Source organism: Hippichthys cyanospilos, chromosome 6, assembly GCF_059441005.1.
Source record: "Hippichthys cyanospilos isolate Australia breed blue-spotted pipefish chromosome 6, RoL_Hcya_1.0, whole genome shotgun sequence".
In the NCBI taxonomy this organism is placed as follows: Eukaryota; Metazoa; Chordata; class Actinopteri; order Syngnathiformes; family Syngnathidae; genus Hippichthys; species Hippichthys cyanospilos.
The window spans coordinates 19516718-19540772 of record NC_142374.1 but is presented as its reverse complement, the minus strand read 5'-3'; the positions used below and the strand labels follow the sequence as shown (position 1 = coordinate 19540772).

The 24055-nt window shown below is 42.7% G+C and overlaps 1 protein-coding gene across 2 annotated transcripts in view; it reads right to left on the bottom strand.

The window, feature by feature from the left end:
- The window catches only part of LOC148422685 (filamin-C-like), a 42716-nt gene that overhangs the window by 6785 nt on the left and 11876 nt on the right, over positions 1–24055 (bottom strand). Inside the window, exons 3-40 of one of the 2 annotated variants that reach the window (XM_088416894.1) lie at positions 22447–22544; positions 20621–20771; positions 20388–20506; positions 20237–20314; positions 19996–20158; positions 19569–19769; positions 19315–19422; positions 18648–18785; positions 18391–18517; positions 18158–18294; positions 17866–18059; positions 17694–17807; positions 16729–16872; positions 15955–16078; positions 15589–15749; positions 15404–15494; positions 14426–14595; positions 14225–14342; positions 13569–13831; positions 12805–13402; positions 11519–11692; positions 10084–10246; positions 9672–10000; positions 9457–9580; positions 9096–9252; positions 8610–8799; positions 7499–7522; positions 7157–7398; positions 6213–6312; positions 5995–6135; positions 4687–4815; positions 3194–3367; positions 2950–3114; positions 2684–2887; positions 2449–2601; positions 1593–1715; positions 1193–1441; positions 835–1104 (exon numbers count right to left, since the gene is read on the bottom strand). In XM_088416894.1, the coding sequence (XP_088273020.1) occupies positions 835–1104; positions 1193–1441; positions 1593–1715; positions 2449–2601; positions 2684–2887; positions 2950–3114; positions 3194–3367; positions 4687–4815; positions 5995–6135; positions 6213–6312; positions 7157–7398; positions 7499–7522; positions 8610–8799; positions 9096–9252; positions 9457–9580; positions 9672–10000; positions 10084–10246; positions 11519–11692; positions 12805–13402; positions 13569–13831; positions 14225–14342; positions 14426–14595; positions 15404–15494; positions 15589–15749; positions 15955–16078; positions 16729–16872; positions 17694–17807; positions 17866–18059; positions 18158–18294; positions 18391–18517; positions 18648–18785; positions 19315–19422; positions 19569–19769; positions 19996–20158; positions 20237–20314; positions 20388–20506; positions 20621–20771; positions 22447–22544 (6408 nt within the window). The remainder of the gene's footprint in view (positions 1–834; positions 1105–1192; positions 1442–1592; positions 1716–2448; positions 2602–2683; positions 2888–2949; positions 3115–3193; positions 3368–4686; positions 4816–5994; positions 6136–6212; positions 6313–7156; positions 7399–7498; positions 7523–8609; positions 8800–9095; positions 9253–9456; positions 9581–9671; positions 10001–10083; positions 10247–11518; positions 11693–12804; positions 13403–13568; positions 13832–14224; positions 14343–14425; positions 14596–15403; positions 15495–15588; positions 15750–15954; positions 16079–16728; positions 16873–17693; positions 17808–17865; positions 18060–18157; positions 18295–18390; positions 18518–18647; positions 18786–19314; positions 19423–19568; positions 19770–19995; positions 20159–20236; positions 20315–20387; positions 20507–20620; positions 20772–22446; positions 22545–24055) is intronic. The other variant, XM_088416895.1, reaches the window with a different exon arrangement.

The following is a 24055-nucleotide window of genomic DNA, read 5'->3' as shown; positions in this document are numbered from 1 at the left end:
TTGTTCCATATCATAGGACAATGAGTTTTTATTTAACACTGTGATAACTATTCGATGTTACATTCACTTTTATGTAAACAAGTTTACTGCTGTATTCGGGTACAAGTACATTCTGAAATCCTATTTTATAATTACCATAACATCTTTCAAATATCTTTGTTGGCAAAGACGTTTTGCATTGTTAGCATTAAGCTAGCACTTCTCTAATGTAACAAAAATGACAAGTACTGATTCTCATGTCCTTAAATACAAGCAACAAAGTACAGACTGAAATTCAAGTTAATAACTACCGTAACAGCTGTCATCTATCATTGTTAGCAAGACGTTTTGCATTGTTAGCATTACGTTAATTGACTTCTGTTACACGAAATTACAGTTTAGTCGAACAGTTTGGTTTTTGTTTACACAATACAAATGTTTAATTCCCTCAAATGTAAAAAATATATACAAAAAGTACAAGTACTGATTTTCTCGTGCTTAAGTACAAGTAACAAATTTAGATGCAAAAATTCAGCTAAGCTAGCCGAGTTCTGTGGGACGAAATAATAGAGTTTGGTTAAACATTTTGGCGTCAAAATACACAACTTGTGTGAGCAAGAGTCTACTTTTTCTTTCCCTAAAAGTGAAACAGTTTTCCATCGCTTCACAGCATGAGTGTGAGAAGAAGTGCTAATGAATATGTTCAAAAGTGTGTTTTAACAAGCTTAAATGTGTTTCAGGCGTGTGGGAAGAGTAAAAGTGAGAAAAATATGGTCTCTAGATCACAATTTTTACCTATTTGAAAACTAGCTATCCAAACATAATGTGGGGAAGCAAATGCGACGGTCCGCTTACAAGGTGCTGAGGCCACGCCTCTCTCCAGGCCAGGTCCTCCCGCGCGGACCTTGTGCGCTCCTCCCTCCCCCATGGGCCCCACGGTAAACTGGAAGGGGCTCCCGGGGACATGCTGGCCTCGGTACTTGACGTTGACGGTGTGCGGTCCCATCTCCTGGGGGATGAAGCGTACGCTGTACGTGCTGTTTCCTCCGTCCACGATGTCGGCGTCCACCGTCTTTCCGCTGGGGCTGGTGACCTGCGCCGTCATGGCCTGGGAGCCCATCTCAGCTGAGGATTTGAGACATCGTTATAGGTTAGGTACAAATATTAATCACCACGTTACTAACGCGGTAGAAGTACAAAGATGGTCGGTCACCTTCGGGTCTGGCCGTGATGCCGGCGAAGCTGCTGAGGCTCTCGCGGCCCAGGAAGTCTCCAAAGACATCTCTGAAGGGGCTTCCTCCTCCACCCACCTGGGTGCTCTCCTCCACCCGGACTTCCCGCTTGGTCTCTCCGCCGCGGGTTTTGCTGATCTCGGTGCGTTCGGTACGGGTATAAGTGTGGCTGCTGCGGGTGAACGTCCGGGTTAGCCTCTCCTGGGCCGACACCATCTGGAACCAGTTTCCTGCCGGCAAGGAGAAGGTCATAAGGAGAGGTTGCTTGAAGCAACATGAGATGCTACTTATGTTTCGGTATTTATTATGGTGATAACCACCGCACTAAAAGTTTCTCTGTCATACGCCGGTGTAATGATCGGCGCCATTTTGTGTACTGACCTGGAATCTTCAGGTTAAGTCCGCAGGTGCTTCCCACTGAAGCAATTGAGGACGCCTGCCTCTTTCTGGTGATGCTCTCCTTCATCCTGCCTTCGCCGGTCACCTTGACCGTGAACGGACTTCCTGGGGGAAACAAATTAAAAGGCTTCCTTAAGATCTGGAACATTTCCCAAGGTGGTACGTAACGAAGGACAAACGCTCGCTTTCGAGTATACTTTTCCGTACCGCTATAATATTCAAACTGGACTAATAATGTAGTTTTTATGATTATTCATGACTAATAATATATGATACTTATAATGATTACTTTTTTTATTGTATTGAATTTTTTTTGCCTGTGTATGCGCAAAAAAATACTAGAATTTATCCAACAATTAAGTTTGAATATACTGTGTATGCAAGCCCATATTTGGTAATCAGAAATATTATCTCCTCATTGTTCTATTCATTAAATTACTACTTATTATCCTCAGTTTTTTTGCCACAAGTATCTAAACTGAAAAGGATACTAAGCATATTCCGCCATGGTCAGCAGTAAAAAGTTAATATTTTGTCCATAATTTACCATTGACAGCTCAAAATAGGTAACAACCAATCACGGTTTAGCTTTTAAATGTCACATGACCAAATCCAGAAAACTGTCGAGCCATGATTAGACGTTAGCCGAGTCTCGAGCACGCAATGTCATTTTCATTTGACAGCGAGTGTAAAAATGTTTTTAAAGGTATTAAATGTTCCAGAAAAATAATTTGATTATCAAATTAACTACAGTGGAAAAAAAATACTTTTTTTCCGCTGAAAATTGCTAAATAAGTTTAGTATCTCTTAAAGGATGAAGGAAAAATATTTTGCCCACCTGGGATGTGCTTTTCGGCAAACTTGATGTTAACGGTATAATTTCCAGGTTCCGTAGGACAGTAGGTCACTCTACACGTGCCGTCTTCCATATCTTCACAGTTGATGTCCACTTTGCTGGGACCCTCGATGGACAGCGCCAGTCCACCATAACCTAAAAACACGAAATATGCAATTTTCTACCTTTTCTACGATTCTGTCTTTTCAGCGTCTATCGTGGTCTTTGTGTCCCGTACCGGCGTTCCTGGTGTCCACAAAGAATTCGGCCATCTCAAAAGTGTGCGCCTCCACCAAGCCTTTGCCGAAAGCCTTGACGCGGCTGGCCTCGCCGATCTCCGATTGGCCGACCATGATCTTGAAAGGGCTGTTGGCCACGTGCACGCCGTTCTTCCTCACGCTGACTTCATGCTCCCCGACTTCTTTAGGCGTAAATGAGATACCTGAGGGACAGAGGGAGTTAGTTAAGCGGTCTCCCGTAGGCCCGATTTGAGTTCTTTCTTACCGAGGTGTCTGTTAGGCAGCCTCTTGAGCAGGCAGGGTTCCTCGTTGCCCGAAGGCGCTCGGATGCTGGCGCTCAGAGAACTTAGGTCCGTTTCGGCGATCTTAAGCGACACGTCGGCGGCCGTGCCCACGTTCAGCTGGGACGTCCTGGTAATGGTGTCGTCCCCTTGGCAAATCAAAGGTGGTTTGGTTTGAGACGTTTGAATGGCGGTTGACTTGAGGACGGACTGAAAGATTTTTCTCACCGGTGATCTTGGCAACAAAGGGGCTGCCGGGAATGTGCTTGTTGTCAAATTTGACGATAATATTGTAGTCTCCGGGGGCCGTAGGGAGGTAGGACACAGTGCAGGTGCCGTCTTTGTTGTCCTTGCAAGTGATCTCTGCCTTAGATGGGCCCTCCACTGCCAGGGAGAGACCACCTGAAACAAACAATCATTTTAAAAGATTTTTTTCATTGTTAATTACTCCTGCACAAGTACAAGGCAATGGAACTTCACTTAAGTTAATCGAACTGTTCGATAAACACACAAAGGCAATGTCAAACAAAAGACTTGTCAGCCTGTCGGTACTCGTTACGGTGCACCCGGGATTTTAGAAGGGAAAAGAAAAACACGAGAGATAGAGGAGGAAGATAAAAAAAAGACTTAGGCCATTTCCCCACCAAGAGGCATAATATAAGCCTGGAAAAAAAACTCATACGACATGTGTTTGTCACCTCAATACTCGAGAAATGCATGTAGGAGACTGGAGGGCTGAATAGCAGCCAATTTCCTGGCCGACAGAGGTGTTGAAGAAAAAGTGTTTTGTATGGTTTTTGGGTATGCCTCGGAGTGTCCTTCAGCTCATACACCAAGCAGATGGTCTTGATTTCATGGAAACAGCTTTGTCCGAATCAGGCCTGGATTTTTCTGCCTTGGTTTTTAATTGCGCTAGATAATGTACATGGCACAATTGCTTGGTGTGATTGTATTTTTTTTAAGTAGTCATTAGGGATGGAAGTATTTCCTTTCGGCCGCTGTTGTTTTTTAATGGGACACGAGAGAATTTATTGCTTGCCATTGCTCCGCAAGACAGTAAAGCACGCCAGCTAACACGGTAATAACGATAAAATAAACCTTACTATACCAAACAGACATACTTTTAAGGTTGTTCCGGGAAGCATGTCGGCTAACAGCTCTCAAACAGTGCCCCGAAGAAGAGTATTGATTTGCAACTCCCGATATAAACAACTCTATGTTATTCTGAAATCACGTTCAATTGACAATTCGGGGTTCTAAAAATTAAAAAAAAAAAAAAAAAAAAATTTCGCTGTACGATGTATTATATTGTGCCTATTTGCCAGTTTGGAGCGTCTAGCATAAATTAGCCACTAGCTAGCAGCAATTGTGGTTGCTCAATATTACGTGGGGAGAGAATTCTGATTTCTTTTCATCAGTTTTTAAATAGACGTAAATAACCACGCTTTAATAGCATGACACAGTTGCCGTTCCTACTGATCACTTTTGAACAAACCATGCTGACTCAAATGTGTGTGGTCATTCCTAATTTAGTAGAAATGTGTTATTTAGTCTTTTCAGGCTACAATTTTTTCACAAAGCATAAAAAACAAAGTATACATAAACATGTTAGAATGATTTGTTTTCATGGATGGTTTGCTAATTACGATGTTAAAAGTGGTAGTAAGAGGTGGAAGACCACATGCCAACTTTCCATTACATTTAATCATTATATTTTGTACCTTCTCCTGCGTTCTTGGTGACCACGGTGAAGGTGGCAGCTTTGTTGACCATGCCGTAACTCAGGCCAGGACCGTAGGCAGACACCACTCCGCTGTTCACAGCGTCCACAAAAAATTGCAGAGGGCTTCCTGCAGTGAGCAAAATGATTGTATTGACATTTGTTAATCGTGAGAAATAAGATGTTTTTGACATGTATTGACACTTGTAATACGACTTCATTAACCACTTATGCTAATAGGTCTTCCTGAGAGACGGCCTATTTGTTTGTGACCGCTGTTGTCCATTTTGTCTCAGCGAGGCTCATTATATGCTTAATATGGCATTATTGGCAATATATGGCGATTCTGAAAGTCACGGTTATTTAAAATCATCCAAATTTGAAAAAAACCCGTAAATAAAGATGTTCCACCCTCCCACGTGATCTGCCTTATGGGGAAATTTGCTGCCGCAGCCAATCACAAGCCACTTCCTGGTTTGTCGTCTTCGGTACCACTGTCAGTTAGCTACCGCAGCTAACTACTGCGGCTAACGTGGCTAACACGTTTATGCTTTTTTTACAGAGCGTTTTATGTGGTATCGCTCAAGGTAGGACGCCCCTCGTCGACGTGAAATAACGGAATTGACATTTTACTAATAATTAATAAATACACATAATAGTTGACTGATTGATTTGAAATAAATCACTGTTATTCAACGGGAGTTCATTTAAAAACATTCATTTTTCAAAATATTGTGCATTTATATTAACTTTTTCTTATATTATTTTTGCATGCTGAATGTTTGTTATTGTAACAAATGCTGTATGATATATTTTATTTAAAAATATAGCTATATAATCTAGAAATAATGGTTACCGAAAAAAAATTTCCTTCCCCTTCTGGGAGCTTTGTTCAGGGGATGCTGTTATGTATTTATGATGTTCTGTATGACTTGACTTGACTTTGTAAACTTGACTGTAATACAATTCAACAATAATATTCTAATTATTTTGCTCTCAATTTGAAAGCATCTGCTAATAGCTGCAGAAACCCCGTTCAAATCTCAAGTACCCCCAGAATTTCCTTCACATACCCCCAAGAGGTGCTCGTACCATTTGAGAACCACTGTCCTAGACCGTAGTCTACAATCTAGAGCATTCCAGTTCAACTTCGTCCCTTTGAAGCAAATTCTGATCAGATTGCATTCCATAATTTATCTCATAATCACATGTTGGTTTAGGTCACTCGTTTGATCAAATTAAATAACAAGTTTTAGACATTTGAATTCTAGCGATAATTTGACAGCTACTGCAAGTGATTTTTCTGGACCTGGAATGTGGTTGCCGTCATATTTGATGTCCATCTCATGTAGGCCTCTTTCGGTTGGTTGGTACTTAATGGTGATGGTGCCGTCTTTATTATCCGTGATATGTGGCCTGGCCGTCTTGCCTGAGGGCATTCGGACCTCACCTGGGATTGACAGAAAATGGATTTGGTCAGCTCACATTCATGTAGGCGGGAGGCTTTATTTTGTATGCGCTTGGCACCTGATATTTCTCCTTGCTGCGGTGTGAAAGGCACCAGGAAGTTGACCGGTCGGAAGAGGGGATCCACCGTGTCACGAGGTGCAACGGGCTCATTTGAGGCCTTTTGAACACAAGAAATATTTTTGGGTCATTTTCTTCCACATCATTCTTGCAGTATTTTAGCCAAAGAATGGCACACTCCTGGTAGTGTGATAACTATAAGGTCAAGCAATTTTTAACTCTGACATGTTGTCACTATCTGGGTGAAATTTCAGCTCCCTAGTGTCAGAATACCACAAAAGGGTTAAAAGTATATTCACTGAAAAATCCAGTGGTTGGGGACCGCTGGTATAGATGATACAGTATTTGCAAATTTTATTGGATTTAATCTTAAATAGAGTAAATCATACCTATGCAATTTTAAAACACAATACCATCCCTTTTTGATTTAATAAACTAATCTACATACATAGTGAAAAGCTGACTTCCATTCTTGAGTTGGAATTGTTGTAGGTAATAGCTGTGTCAGGGTGAATGTACTGCCATCCAATGGTCACATTTATCACTACAGTGCTCAATTGGCTTATATTAGGTAACCATTACTCAAGGGTGACAGCTTTTTTTCCATAAAAAATGTATTTGACTAGAATTTTTTTTGGTATTATTGTTATTATTGTTTTAAAAGATAGTAATTCCCATCCATGGCACTGAATGAGTTGACTAAATATAATAAAACATTTTGCAAGTGTCAACTATAACACAACTTAGCAATACGGTGTTCCAATTGCTTTGCTCTTAATTCGATAATAAAATCGACTGTTCCTTCCCTGGCATTAAAAATCATTGCATTAGATTCGCCGATACCCGCAGAAACTTTCTGAACTCTCAAGCACCCCCTTTGGAGTGCCTTAACGTCACCTCAGGGGTACTGGACTAATTATAGTTAAAGCTCCTGATCTACCCACCACCACATGGAAGGGACTCTTGGGGATGTTCTGCCCTCCAAAGCGAATGGTGATGACATATTTGCCGGGTTCGGGTGCCGTGTAGTAAATGTCGAAGGTCCCGTCGTGATTTTCCACCACGTCCATGTCCAGCTCCATCCCTTGCGGAGTCAACACCTTGCACGTAACCTTGCCCTTGCCGGCGGCTTTGGCATCCACTGTGATTACCGTGTCCTCTGAGGTCTGCAACTTCTGAAGACCCGCTGGTGGAGAAAAAACAAAAGAAAAAAAGGACGTGTGAAAGCATTCATTTTGGAATGTTTTCTAGCAGTACCAGAGTAAAAATATAATAAAATTACTTACATACACCGTGTCCTCCAATGGACACTGCAAAGTAAGAATTTCAATCATAAATAAATTGAATAAACATTATATATCATTGTTCATCTTTCGATCGTTAATTGCTTAGCCCCGGTTCAAATTTTCAGTTCTGTGCCTTCAGTGTTGTAGGAATGAGCTCCACTGAATGAATTCTAAAAATAGCATATTTAAATCTAAAACTGAATTTGTCTTATTACTCTATATATTCTCTTTAAATGTCTTGCTGTGCTGTTCCATGTAATTTTACGTATCTTTTTTTTATTTATTTTTTTTTACCAAAGAGGGTTATAAGAATGGCTGGTATTAAGTGATCGATCACCTTGGGTAATTAAGTACTAAAGTAATCAATCAGTAATTTCAGTACCACTGTAAAAATGATAACTTTAGGCACTAAAGCACTAAAGTATGGTTTACTTTAGTAATCGATAAGTGAGTGGATGAGTACCAGCCATTTTTAGTCAATCCTTTAGATAAACCCTTGAAATTTTTTGAAGATCAATATAAATTGAAAAAAATATGCCTACGTAGCTGGATTGAACGTCTGGATTGGAAATAAATATAAAAATATGCCTTTGAGATTGAATGACTTTACTACTTCTGGGCACATAGTAGCATAATTGCCAAAGTCATAATTTAATGTTTTTATAAACAACGACATAATTTTTCGAATACACATTGTTTTGTATTGATATTGAAACAACAATTTCAACTAGATAAACAAGTATGCAAAAAGACCGACTAAAACTATAAATGTGAGTGATTGACGCTATAAAAATGTTTAATTCTCTTTTTCTGTTGTCAGTTTTGTAGAATACTGTAAAACTGTGTCAAAAATCTGTGTTTACAAAACTGTTTGGAAAGGGTTATGCCTGCAACTTTCTTTTTGTTTTCAGTCTTATTTTGTGGATTTACACCTTTCGCGATATACTTTAGCAAGCGCTGTATAGATCATCACTTGGACAGAATCCTTTTATGTCTAAATTTCAAATTGTCAGTCCCAAAAGGGGCTGTTATTGTCAGAAATTAGTCACAAATTTACATAGAATTCACCTATGTAAATTTGATGGCGCAAATAACGAATGGATGCGTTTACCTGTGAGACGACACTTGCTGGCATCTCCAGTGGGATTGGACTGAATCCTGTAGGGTGAGTACGGAATCTCGTCGCCTCCGTATTTGATGGTGATGGTGTACGGGCCGATAGAGTCGGGTACATAGGACACTGTGTAGGTGCCATCTCTGTTGTCCTGGATGCTTGCGTTCTTTGGCTTGCCCTCTGGGTCCTGTCAGCAGGAGGGTTCTGGTTAGGTGGTGGAACTGATGTGACAAATGCAGGGCCGGTTGACTCAAATCCAGAATCTGACTTGTCATGATTTTTTTGTAATGTCAGACTTGACTCTAACTCTTTGGTATTTGACTTAGGCTTGACTCTAACTTGACCATCGAACTTGAAAAATGTTTTTCGCGACACAACTAAGGCCAACATCCCCTTTTGGTTCTACCAAGCATCGAGAACTGGCATTAGCCACAATGTTTTAAAAACAAAAACAAAAAAGAGGTAGATGCTGAGTTGACTGACCAGAATCTGCACAGTGAGCAACCCCTCGCCAGCATCACGAGCATCGATGGTGAACTCCACGGGAAGGCTGGCCGACACGCCTTTGCTGTCCAGACCAGGACCGCTGGCTCGTACCTTGCTGGCGTCGTGCCCGGGCTGAGACATCACTTTGAATGGACTGTTGATGGCAGAGATAAAATGGAGAGAGATGAATTGATTCGGTGGCTGCTGGATGGCAGCGGATAAAGTACAGTCCAGCCCCTGCAATTTTGCTTTCATAAGTTGCCATGGATTCTTACGGTAGAGAGGCAAGTCTGAATCTGCGTTATATATTCCTTAGCGGAAGTTGTCACTATAAATAGTTTGGTTAATGGATGCATACCTATGTGGGACTTCCTGGTCTGCATATTTGACTGCCACGGTGTATGGTCCATCCTGTGCTGGGGTGTAGTGAACCGTGTGGGTCCCGTCACCATTATTTTTGACTCCCACTGGCTCCATGGTACCTTCAAATTAAACACATTAGATGATGTAGGCTGCATCGTTCCAAAGCTAAGTTCTTTTCTAAAAAAAACATTCCAGGTGTTCCCTCATTACCCGTTGGCCCAAAGAGTTTAACATCCAGCGCGGCGTGTCCGGCCTGAGTGCAGTCCACCGTGAACGTTTGTGGGATGTGGGCTCTCACTCCGGAACCCAGGCCGGGACCGGAGCACTTGACCTTGCTGGGGTCCACGGGGTCCTTGACAGGCACCCTGAAGGGACTGCCAGGGATAGGGTGACCTCCGTAGTTGATGTTAACGTCGTAGTCTCCAGGCGTGAAGGGGACATACTCCACGCTGCAGCTTCCGTCTTTGTTGTCTTTGCATGAGATTTTCGCCTCAGACGCACCCTCGATGGTTAGACCTAAACCGCCGGTTCCGGCGCCCCTGCAGACAAAGAAAGAGTGACTTCAACTATCTATCAGTTCTAAACACGGTTGACTATTATTTGATTTTGGAGATAAGAGTACCTGGTCTCCACAGTGAAACAGTTTGGCTTGTTAGTTACTCCTCCCTCAAGGCCTGGTCCGTAGGCCCTCACCCGGGTGGGATCGCATCCCTCCACCACTGACACTCTGAAGGGGCTTTTGGGTACCGGCACATCATCATAAACTACCTCAATCAGATGCATGCCTGCACACAAGCACACACTTTGAATTATTCATGTTCAAGAAAGAAAAACAATATTTCTGCTACTGGCATATTTTGATGACTTTTAATTACGGGCCAAAATTAAAAATGTGTCATCTGGTGTGGTAAATAGTGTGTTGCAACATATCTTTGACAGATTGTTTCATTTTTCTGGTGCTGCGTCATCTCTGTGTTGGGTGTTAAAGATCTCTACTTTATTAATAACCCCTGTCATGCTCCTACTGTATGGCAGGTGCTCTAGCAGCCTTCGGCACACATACCTGCCTGGTTAAGAGCTTCTGTTCCAGAACAGACTATTTATAAATCAGAGCCTGTCTAGCTGCCTGCTCTCTGGCCCTCACATCATTGCAGCACTGCATCATTCCGTATTTATATCCTCCCCAAATCTCTCACACTGACTTTTCTTACTCTCTGTTCCCGCAGTGGTGCACTATACCAACACCTGTTAGTCATTTGATTACATCCTTTGTGACAGTTTGTTTGTTTTCGGAGGTTTTGGACTACTGGTGTCAAACCCGGGGCTCATGGGCCAGACTCTTGTCACAATGATGTGGTATGATGGGTCGGAATGCACATGCAGTAACTGGTACGCATGACAGAAATCATTGATTCATAACGTCCCATGCTTCACTTGGCACATTTGCATACCTACCTAACTTTCAGCCGTGACAACCGAGCCTGAGCCGAACAAATGTTTTCTTTTTTTCTTTTGACAAGGGGCTCCAAGATGTGCCTTGGCTTGAAACACACGTAAATGTGGTGCAAGACTTATTGCTCACATCCTCAGCTAGTATACAAAGTACTAGCTGTTTGATACAGGGTTGAAAGTTTTTACACATCCTTTGTATTCAATTCAAGATTCAAGTTTTTTTGTCATATGCATAGTAATACTACACAATGGAATTCTTATTTTGTTCACTTCCCCGAGAAGACTATATTCTTCAACCGAGGACAAGTTTGAAAGAGTACATGAATGTAGTGCCACATATTGCTAACAAACAAGCGCGTCAAGAAGCAATAGCTAATTGCCCAATTGCTGAACAACGCAAGTTCTTTGTAATAGTTCCTATTCCGTGGATATTTGTTTGTTTACTGAAGCGGCTTGGACTGGCTGTCTAGGATGCATATCATTCTTGTGAAGGAGATAGTTTGTTGTCATTTTACAATTGACAAAGCCACAACTACAATGTAGTACAGTATAGGACTACATAATGATAAATCATCATTTGACATTGAAACACAAATGTGTCCTACCATCCTCAAAGGGCGTGTACTCCACTCGATAGGTGCCATCGCCCTTGTCGGTTGTGTAGGCTTCAGTGGTGCTGCCCGAGGGGTTGACAATGCGGGCCTTCACGTGATTTCCTCCAACCTTGTTGAGAGCGCGGGCGTCCACAATGAAGTGGGTAGTGACTTCCCGCAGGACGCCTGGGAACAAAGCGGCCCTTAACGTGATTTGTCGCTAGGTACAGAAGCCCTTTGTCATCGCAGAGCCCTGTCGGTATTTATCTTCCCCGGCCCATCCTAGACACTTAGAAGATGACATCCATGAGCCCTAAGTCAATATCCTAATCCGCTATTACTGTATACCTTTTTGTCATGGCCAATATATTTTGTTTTGGAAAAAGGAAAGAAGCAGGTGACATTTGAACATCTTGACATTTTGCATGATAAATGATTCCCTGGCAAAAGCAAATCTCTAATGAATCATGTTGGTTTATTACATCCATCTATTTTCTGTTGCACCTCAGTCATTCCACTCGTGGGTGAGCCGGAGCATATCCCAGCTGATTTGCGGTTAGAGGTATGGACCAAAACCTGGACTGTCTTCTTTGGTACCTTGACCTATTCAAACCTTCATACTGCAAAAACTCGATTTACAAGTTTTTCTATTTCCATAGCTGACCAAGTCGGTGCTATTGGAATTCAAGATGCTATTGTACTTGAACATAACCAGGATTCAAACCCAGGACCTTTTGAGTGTGAGACCTGCATGCCACTAGTTCACCATGCCGCTTGATTTACAAGAAGTGTTGATCATAATGACATGTGAGATAGTTCTTACGTAACTATTACTATTTTTAGCTTGAGCAACAATGACAGAAATTCTGTAGTGAATAGGTGTCAAATTCCAGTCTTTGAGGGTCAGTATTCTGCATGTTAGCAATCCATCTTTCTCTAACACGCCTTATTCAAATGATTAGGATCATTATCAAGCTCCTGCAGACCTTGCTAATGAGCTAATCAATTGAACCAGGTGTTTTGGGGAGAGAAACCTGTAAAACTTGCAGGATACCTCCCTTCAAGGACTGGAATTTCAAACCAAAGATCTAGAGTGTCACCACACTGGCACTAACACAAGACAGGCTGATCGTCCGATATTATTCAAGAGTTTGCGTTAAGTGTGGGTGTAGGGTTATCGTTTGGGTTCAGGGTTAGCGCTTGGGTTCCCCTCAAAGTAGATCATTTGGTCGTCATGTAAAAAACAAGGATAGTTGTCTTTGTTTTACAGATCAACAAGTTTTGATTTGTCTTTTTACCTCTTGGCTCCACTCCCGGTCCATAGACGTGGACCCCACTGGTGTCCACGGAAGGGTCCACCTGCAGAACCTTGGGGAAGTGTGGGATCATGTGTCCTCCGTACTTGATGGTAATGGTGTGCGCGCCGTGGAAAGGTGGGATGTACGTGACGGAGAAAGTTCCCTCTGCCGTTTTCTGGATGTGCACCTCGGCTTTCGCCCCGGTGTCTGACACGATCTCGATGGTGAGCTCCGCGTCTCCGGCCCGCGTGCAGTCCACGGTGAAGGTGGCCGTCTCCCCAGCCTTTGCCCTCTCCAGACCTGGACCGCTGGCAGTGACCTTGCTGGGGTCGAAGGCGGGCCGCACTGCCGCCTTGAAAGGAGAGCCCGGGATGTGCTTCTCGGCGAATAGGATGTTGATGGCGTACTCGCCGGCCTCGGTAGGCAGATACGCGACGGAGCACGTGCCGTCACCATTGTCTTGGCACTCGATTTTGGCTTCGCAAGGACCCTCCACCGTTAGGCCCAGCCCACCAGCGCCTGCTCCTTTAGTGTCGATAGTGAATGGAGCTGGTTTACCCACGATACCGCCCTGAAGACCTGGGCCAAATGCTCGGACCTGATGCAAAAAAGTCAGGTTAAACATTAGTTAATACGGGCTATATACTCAAAGTGATATGATAGTCAGTATATGGTCTGTCTTTCATAGAGTTTCGCCAATGGCGGGTGAGGATGGAGTATTCCCCCCTGAGTAATTGTTCAAGAGCACTTTGCTGAACGTTTACCTTTGAAGGATCAGCAGGCATCACGGCTTCCAACCCAAAGGGGCTTCCCATGACGGGGTTTCCGTCATAGCTGACATCCACCTTGTACTGCCCCTCCTCCGGGGGGATGTATTTCACGCTGTGCACGCCTTTGGCTTTGTCCGACTCCAGCTTGCACGGGATTGGCCGGCCGGTGGGTGAAGTCATCTTCACGCCAACGTTGCCCTGCCCGCCGGCACCCTTTGTGTTCACCGTGAATTCCTGGTCCCTTCCCACTTCCACTTCTGGAATAAAAACATTAGCTTTGTAGGGCACACTTCTTTTTAAATTGACTCATGCATCGTTTGCAGCGTAGTTATGTGCAAGCAACCCATTTCTGGCAATATGCCGGATTTGATCATTACATTTGTAGCGTGATGGTCGTACAAATATTAGATCACTCTGAATATTTGTTTGAGAAAACCAAATATAAATGATTTAAGTAACAAATTAAGTTGAACAGTGAATAAATATTGTCAGAGTTAGGGTTAGAGGATGCTTGTCGATAGTGGGCCCTAGGGCACCGCCCCACCATGCACCTTGGGGCCCAAATTAGATTTCTTGAAGGAAGGAAGTAGTTGAAAACCATTCACAGGAAATTAAAAACATATAAGAGCCTTGTTAGAAAATATACTTACTGGTGTCTAATCCCTCCACTTTGACTTTTCCAATATCTAGCTGTGGTGCCACTGTGATATGGAAGGGGCTCTTAGGAATGGGATCTCCTCCATGGGTCACTGTAATCGCCATGTTACCCTGGAAAGACCAAAGAGAAAAGATTCACGGTGAGTAATTGCCGCAATCTCATCAAACACAAATGGACTTAAAAGCCAACGCACCTGTTGAAGAGCGGTGTATTTGACTGTGTAGGAGTAATCGTGGTTATCGATGATCTCAAAGTCACGGACCGCCTCTCCTGGGCCCGAGGCTGCGAAGCGCACCTCTGGCTTAGCTTTGCCTGCTCCCTTTGTGTAGATAGTGAAGTGGGTCGGTGCGCCCACTTCCACCCCTGTAATCAAACACACATTTTTCTAAGTCCGACCAATGCTGCTCACAAGCACCTTGTCTGACAAAGTATCACACCCGAAAAGTACTCGTAAAAGTACGAATACTTGTATTGTGAATTTGACTGTCAAAAGTAGTACGAATAAAACTCTAAAAAATACATCGTAAATGTTGAAAAATAACTGCTGAAAGAAAAGACTGAGAATGATTTAATGCTGAATTGAGAAGATACAGAAACTCGTTTTCAATGCTATTATTACGAGGCCTAACTTGCTAGCTCGCAAGCCAGCTGGTGGAAAGAGCCTTCTATGATGATTTGGAAACCCCTGCAATGACCTGCTGGGATATTTAAAACCCAAAGGAGACTAAGCAGATATATTTTTGCCACGAAAACATGTAAGGATACACACTATAATTAAACAGTATCGTCCCTTAGCACGGAAATAGCTTAATAGCAAAACTGCTAACTTACCACATGATGACAATTGAAAAAGCACCTTATTTTTATGTCTTTTTTTTCAGATGATATCTTTAAAATTCTTTGTTTACGTGCCTTAATGTTGCAGCCGGCCTTGTTGGTTTGTTTTTTTGCCATATAAAACCCCGAGATTTCAATCAATCAAGGTCTAACTCGTGAATGATTTTGCCTTGAGTCGTTTTCCGCAGCGGTTGCAGAAGTAACAAGCTTATTTTGATAAGCTAGCTATCTCCTTTCATAAGTCCTCAGAAGACGAAATAAGCACATATACCGGTAAAAATCAAATGAAGAACAAAGGTATTTATACTTGGTTACTTCCCGTTGGCGTACAAACCTGTCTTGTTGAGTCCAGGACCCTCAGCTCTCACCTTGCCAGCATCGTGGGAGGGGTCAACTTTGACTTTGAATGGACTGATGGGAATTTCCTGACAGGGGAAATGATGAGAAAAATCGTTAATAATGAAAGAAAGAAAAAAAATCCTGGCCTAAGGTGACGTTACATAAGAGCTCTAATCTTACCTGGTCAGCAAAGAGCACCATGATGGTGTAGCGACCCGCTCCCGGGGGAGTGTACTTGACAGTAAAGGTGTCATTGTCATTCTTGATGATGTCAAAGTCGATGTCTGCCTCAGCAGGGCCAACCACCCCTGGGGCGCATTTGATTCCAATGCTGATGTCGCCTAACAGTGAGAAAAGTTCACAGACGAGGCTCCGAATCAGAGGCTGACGGATAAAAACGATTTCTTTCCTGTACGTTTTCTGACACTGACCCCATTTTTCATTACAATTACGCAAAAGTCTTCTCGGCATTAAGGCTCTCTTTTGATTGGGATTCACCCGGACTGTCAGGTGTTTTATAACCGACATTTTCTCATACGCGCTCACCTTGACCAGCCTCGCTGCAGTCCACAGTGAAGTATGTGGGCTCATTAGCCTTGAGGCCCGTCTTCTCCACTCCGGGCCCGTAGACCTTGACCCTGTCTGGATGACAACCCTCTCCGACCAGCACCTAATGAATTCACGGTGTACATGAGCGCCCGAGGAACAGGAATTTTTCCCGTGACATCACACACACTACCGTATTTTTTGGACTATGAGCCGTGCCTTTTTCCTCATGTTTTGAGCCTTATATTCCGGTGCGGCTTATCTGTGTTTTAAATAATAATTGTTACATCGTCACATTTTTAATAACATTGAAGATGTCAGTAACAGGAAATGAATTTAGTAAGAATGAATGGTGATACTAATAGTTCATCATATTTCAATACTTTAAAGGCAAAACTGAATGAAAGCTATCAGCCATATAAAAAAACAGATGTCACATATCTTACATTATAGCTGTCTCGAATGAACATTCCGACAGTTGGAACTGTAACTGTGACTGGATGTTGAAATCTACAATGCTTACAAAGCTTTCTTTCAAATACTGAAACTATTCGCCATAAAACAAATATGTACAGCTGATATTTGCCAGCAGGCTAGCTTTGCGTTATGCTAATGAATGAATCAACCCAACTGAACACTTTCCTCATGCCTGTGATCAAATACTTTGTGCCCGGTCTGTTACTTTACCGAATATTCTGCCTCCAGGCTGTGTTTCGAACATAGAATTCTGAAAGAGGATGTTGAGTGCTATGAGTGCATCTGCATGTTTCTTACCCTGAAGGGGCTGTTGGGCACATTTACGCCGCTCCAGGCGATGATGATGGTGTGTTTAATGGGCTTGGTAGGCGTGTACGTGCACAGATATGTGCCGTCGCCCTTGTCGGTGATTTTGATGTTGATGACGCACCCTTCGGCATCCTAAGTGGATGCAAAAGGCAAATCAACAGGATGGAAGTTGAGTTTGCTATTCACATAAAAATATGTCTCTATAATGGCCGGTGTGTTTTGAAAATCTACTCCCATTTTCATTTTTGCATTTTTTTTTTAAGTGTTCTGCTAAGGAGTGTCTAAAAATGTCTGGAACAAAATAAATTAATAATAATGTAATGGATTACTTTAATAATTAAGTATGAACATAATTGACTAACCAATTAAGCACTAAAGAGATCAATTTAATACTTTAGCACCTAACTACTTTAGTTTCCAATCAATCATTTAGTACTTTAGTACGCAAAGTAATTATTTACTCTGGTACAGAAGTACCTAAAGTAATCGATCACTTTAGTATTTTAGCAACTACAAAGTAGTCATTTCTTTAGTAGCTAATGTAGTTACCTAAAATAATTGGTTCCATGTGTACTTAAGTACCTAAGGTAACTGATTACTTTAGCAATTAACTACCTACTTGACAAGGTAAAAAAGTACTAACGTGATTGATTACTTTAGAACTAAAGTAATCAATTGCTTTCATTAATTAAGTACTAAAGTAATTGCTTACTTTCGTACCTAAATACTGAAAGTAATTGCTTACTTTAGTACCTAAATACTGAAAGTAATTGCTTACTTTAGTTTTCAATTTAGTACCAGGCCTGTTTAGATCCCTCTTTACCCAAAAGCATTTAAAAAAAACAACCTGGGATTGAATGCCTGCAATCTTTAAAAAAAGAAAACGTAAAAGAATGTCTTTGGGATTGAATGAGTGAACGTTTCGCTGAATCTGAAAAGAAAGCTCCCCATACCTGGGCATAGATGGTGAGCGGACCTTTCCCAGCCATTCGGGCGTCAATGGTGAATTCAGTTGGTTTGTTGACAGTAACGCCAGTAGGCTGCAGGCCTGGTCCAAAGGCTTTTACCTGCAACATTTTTAAGTACTTGTAAACAAGCCCAACATGAATGGGTTTTGCGGGTTACCTTTTCGGGGAAGGTGTCGTTGGCAGCGGGCAAGATGTGAGCCATGAAAGGGCTGTCCTTGATGTCTTCGTCATCGCAAATGACATGGACGGCGTAGTCACCTGGTTCCGTTGGCCAATAGCGGACATCGCAGGAGCCGTCACCCTTGTCGTCACACTCGATCTTAGCCTGGGAGGGGCCTTCGATGGAGAAGCCTTCACAAAAACACGCAAATGACAGATTCATCTTCTCGCCACTGTTATATGGCAGATTTCGGCAGGTGGGTTTGGGCCATAAGATTATGATGCCTTACCCAGCGTCCCAACATCTGTGCCTATGGCCTCCACGACAAAGTCAGCAGATTTTCCCACCATCCCCGTCTTTAGACCGGGACCCCAGGCCCTCACCTTCTGGAAACCCGCCTCAGGTCCCACCTCCACTTCAAACGGGCTGCAGACATTAATTATACAAGCGCATCCACAATCTTAGCTTTGTAGCATTTTTTTTTTTTTTTTTGATAACCAGAATGTGGAGGTCGGCTCTTACCTGCGTGGGATTGGCTGGCCTCCCCAGGTGATGCCGACCGTATATTTACCCGGCTTGAGGGGGTAATACTCGCATTCGTACACACCGTTCCCAGCATCTCGCACTTTCACTTGCTCCTGCGCTCCAGCTAGGAGAACAATGTTTTTTTTCATCAAAACAGCATATATTTTATATATGTATGCATTTTCTCTGCCAGGAATCCAGGAAGAAATAATCCAGAAAGAGTGGAGTGAAGATGAAAAAGCTCTCTGACTCACTGGGTCCTTTGACCGAGACGTTCAATGTTCCACTGCCGGCACCCTTGGTGAAAACTTTGAAGTCTGCAACCTCCTTTACTCTCACGCCCTTAGGCTGAAGGCCTCTGCCCGTAGCTCTGCAGGCATTTGGATTGATAGCTGAAAGGAATACCAACAAGTTTTTGGTAAGGAAGAATTTTATAATCTACGGGAGCCTACGATTGGCAGCGGTGTTAGTCGCAGAATATTCAACCGGGACTCCTAACAGACTGACGAAAAAGACCTGCAAATGAGAGGTGCATTTTGCAAGGACATAAACAGACACTCTAAAGACATACAGAGCAACATTTTGACAGCAGTTCAGTCCGTCAGACAGAAACGTTTGCAGGCTCTGATGGAATGCCGGCAGATGCAAATGTGTGCGCTAAAAGCAAACAGGGCAAGCCGAAGTTGAACCGAGTGTGTAAAAATGCAAAATGGGGACGACGGGATGCGAAGGAACATTGCATCTGCGCTCTCTTTGAAACTAAACCGTCAAGCCGGCAGGCCGCAAGAAGGCTGACCAAGCGCTACGCTGCACCGTGCACCCCCACCATTCCGAAAGCGTCCTAGGCACAGAGAGCAGTTTCTTGGGGGGGAAAGTGAGCTGAGCACTGAGCGAAGGCTCATCCCAATGGGACATACTAACTTGGGCGGGCAGGTTTTTTTGGTGGGGGCCCCTTTGTTCCAGGAGGAGTAAGCACTGACTGAGGGATTATCTGCAATGGAGCTCCCGTGGGAGGAGCAACAGGAGGTGCTAGAAATGACACATAAGAAGGGTCATGTTCTAAAGTTAGAGGCTGCAATCCAAAGGAAATAAAACCGTGATGAATGGATCTCCCGTACTTGACCGGCAGGCTAAGAAATTCCGCTGTTGACAAGAAATTGTAAGACACGGCTCACCTTCTGCGATGTTGACAGGGAACGGGCTCTTTGGGATCTCGTGGCCTCCGAACAGCACATGGATGGCGTGAGGACCCTCAATCACAGGGCGATAAGTGCATCGGAACACGCTGTCGCCCTTGTTCTCCAGGATGATCTCCACTGTGTCGTTTTTACCCTGAGGATCAACAATAACTACGCTGATGTCACCATTGCCGGCACCTGTTTGATGGAGGAAAAAAAAAAGATCGGTCAGCAGTGGACTGAGCAGTCACCGTGGTTCTTTGTCAGTATTCATTGCATAGAAGACCACAACACAGGAAAAGGGTTTTTAAGAATCCCTCAAGGCTCGTTTATTCCCCTCTATTATCCTTGAGGAACAAAGTGGTATTTCATTCTTCAAGCTCTCATTCCCATGCCGGCAAATGGTAGAATTTGACATTCTTACCGGCTGTGTAAATGTCAAAGTAGGTGGGTTTGTTGGCCACGTTCCCGGTGCGCTCCAGACCGGGTCCCCTGGCGTGGACTTTACTAGGGTCACCCATGTCCTTTGCCACATTCACTGCATAGGGGCTTTTGTCGATGTCCTGACCTGCAAATAACACCTTGACCTGACAGGAAAAAAAAGTTTTAAGAAATTCGTCATAATGATTTTGAAAATAGAGGATATAACTGCTGATTCGTCAAACCTTGTGGAGACCCTCAACTTTAGGAACATAAGTGACAGTGTAGGTTCTGTTTTTGTCCTTGTTGGGTTTCACTTTAGCCTGCGGAAATCAGACAAAATTCTCAGACGGTTCCTCGCGAGAATATCCTGGCTTTTGAGATATCCATTCTTACCTCTTCTTTGTGTCCTTCGGGATCCTCCACGTAGACCAGGACCTCTCCACTGCCGGCTTCCAGAGTCTCCACAGTGAACACAGCAGGGTGAAGCACCTTGTTACCGTGAGGTTCAATACCTGCCGAGGGAACAAAAAGTCCCTTTACACATCTTGTTTCACTACAGGAATGGTTACAATGGGAGTACTGTCAAGACACCGTACGGTATCGATGTCAGGCACAAACTAACCCACCTGGTCCGTAGGCTTTCGCCTTGTGAGGGAAAAGCTGTTTGGGTCTGAGAGGGGCTCCTGGCTTGAGCTTAGCTTTGGGAAACTGCGACAGGTAGGTCATCACCGAATGCTCGTCCACATCTGGATCCACTATCTCCTCAGGTGCGATCACCTAAAGCGCATTTCCAAATTGAGTACAAAATTGCAGGGTACATTTACGGCTAAACTACACTGGTGGCCCCGCTCTCATAATCACGCTGCATTGGGATTTCACAGGAAATAAACGTCTCTATTAGCACCACTACTGACTCTTCTCACACTTTGTCCGTCAGTCATTCGCTGGCGCACGGCGGTGACCTGAGCTGGTTATATTTAACCCCGGTCCTGCAGGGTTAAGGATTGTTGCCTTTCACAAGCCAGCCAGGGGGATTTATACATAGCCAGACCTCTCCCACATCTCCTTAACACCAGCGCACTGGAATCCAGCTCCCCCCCAAACCCGAGTCGTCAGGACCATGACATCCACCCTGCAGCTATCTGCCCAATGCTTATCCTTGTTGTGGCGATTAGCTTGCGTGTAACCAAACAACCTGCGCATTGAGCAGGAGAACAGCGGGGGTCATTAAAAAGGAACGGAATGGAAGAATGCAACCTTGCTCTGATTACATCGTTATTCCGAGGGACACAGATTAGATCTTTATTTCAGAGGTCGGCTCGGGAGGTGTTTAAAGGTCTCCAAAAGCACCGAAATAAAACTCCTAGACGCTGTCAAGTCTTTGAAACCGCCATGAAAGCATTCTCTGCTTGTAAAAACTTTCATTTTAAACCGAGCCCCGCTTTAGGCAGTTTGGGGATAATTGGTGTTCCTATTTTTCTATCTATAGTGTGTAAACGCGAGTTGTGTGCAGAAGGCCTGCATGTACCTTGTTTGTTAGATCCCACCTTCCCACACAGTCTGGCTTTGCTCTGTAGTGTTCTCTGCGATGTCATAGTTTTTCGTTAATGGTCTGGCTAGATTGCATATTTTTAAGGGTTTGTTGTTTTTTTTCTTCAGAATATTGGATGCTATAAGTCAATGAAAAGCAATTGGAGCGTTGTCTTTTTCGCTACTATTGCTGCAAACTAGTTCTTTTATTAAAAAATATACAACAAAAGTAAATTTAGAGCACAATCAAAACACATTTATTTAACAAATTGAGGTGCTTTACTGATGTACTACTAGAATAGTGCAGAAAAAAATCACTGACTTGAATGCTAATAAAGTGAAATAGAAATAAAAAATAAACAAATACTGTGTAATCATACAATTTGGAAGAAATTAAAATGTATTATTGGATGACAAGAACACAAAGGATGATAGGTGGATAACATTTTTTCAATTTTTTTTTCTAAATGCCAATCATTATGGCTGTACTTGGTGCAAAATGTTGGTAAATCTCTGCCTTGTCAAGCCCCACCCACCAACTTCCCAAGTGATACTAAAAGTACTTAGACGTTTTCAGCAGTAAAAATCATACTATTAAAAAAAATAATACCTATTAAAAGGCACATTTTGTCAACTGAAAACGACATGACATGTGCTCAAGACTCAGGTAAGGACCAATCACGGCATATTTTAGGTATGGTCACGTAACATTCGCATGCTGAGCCTTGATTGGTCATTAGTGGAGCATTGATTGCATGTAATATGATTTTTAGTCAACAGATAAAATCTTTTTTTTTTTTAAGGTATTAACTCTACATGAAAAATAGTTTCGGTATCCGATTGATTATAAACAAAATACTACATTCTAACACCCGAGAGTTTCCTATCTCGTTAAATGAAACGCATCCTTGAATAATCTTACCTGCGGCACACCCAGCCAATCGTCCGCCTGCTGCATGGCTTCTCTGGCATTCTCCACGGGCTGGTTGGGGTCCCACTCGGCCCAATCAGGACACAAACCTAGCCAAATGCAAACAAGCCATTAGACGAGCCGGCTGCACAGACATCTGCAGGCCGACTTCCGCTGCCGTTGCCTTAATGAGGCCCCATTTGGACCGTGCCCGCTATCGCAACGACACCTCCAGCTACAAAGTCCCGTGACCTTACCGGGACTGCAAAAAATCACGCTGCCTCCTGGCTCTTCAAGACAAACAAGCGCAGCAGACGCGCTAAGGGTAGGGCAACTAATAGCTAAATTGGATTAGTGTTGACGACGAAGAGGGCCTTTCGCTTAAAAGCCAATGCAACCTCACGGTGCTATAATCCAATTATTAGAAACACAGGAGCAGAGTATTACTGGATGGAAGGAGGGCCAGATAGATAGAGCCACATTCAAATATATGTAAAAATAGTCATAAATCCATAGTCAAATGGAGTAATTTTAGAATAATTGTTTTGCAAAGAGGATAAAGAATATATGACTGTGAGCTTGTCTTCAAATATCAGTTACTTAAGACTTGTGCAGTATTTGGATCGTTTTTGGGTCATTTTCTACCACGTCATTTGAGTCGAGATGGCAACTAAGTGGGGGTGCCATTTTGAACTTTGACATGTCACCATCTGGGTGAAATTTCAGCTCCTTAGTGCATTCTTTCAATGCTTCCCCTTGACGTGAAATGCCTTTGATGTAAAGATCGAAGAATTGTACAAAATTCCGCACAAGGGTTAAAGGGTTGTGACGTATCACAATGAAAGACATCGATTGAGTCTTGTGCCTTGAAATATTTGTAAGAAAATATATTGCAAGGCGTGAAACAAAGAGTTGCATTGAGGTAGGATTTAAATCATTTTATTTATAATTTTACATTCAAATTACTTGAGTAAGAGATCCTGTCTTGTCAAAGCAGACCATTTGATCTGCCCCGAAATATTAATCATTTGTGGGCTGATCCAAAAATTGCCAACAGTTTTGAGGCGCCTTTCATTATACATAATTATATGTCAAATAAATATAATTCTTGTGTAAAAAAAACATAAATAAAAAGGCAAAACGGGGTACGAGTACCCCTGGGCATAAGTCAAAATCACTTCAAGGGATATTTTAGATTTTTGCAGATAGAATAGAATTTAATTAGCATAGAATAGAATAGAATGGAATACCTTTACTGTCAATATATACTGTCAATATATAGCTGGTATGCAATGAAATTACGAGTGCTGCTCCAATTGATGCGTACACGGAACTAAGCGCAACTAAAATTATGCTCTTTAATGCCATCACAGAAACAAGATTTCAAATTAAGAGCTAATTAATTGGAACATGAAGCAATTTATTGTAAAACTGTATTTGAATAACTCCTTTGATTCATACGGATGCTCATTGTCAGTAGCAACACTAATTTTCCGGCAGATGAGCGGTTACATATTCTATTTTCTGGAGTTGCCTGTAAAATACACCTAGAATAGAATAGAATAGAATAGAATAGAATAGAATAGAATAGAATAGTATATATTTACAGTCAATATACACT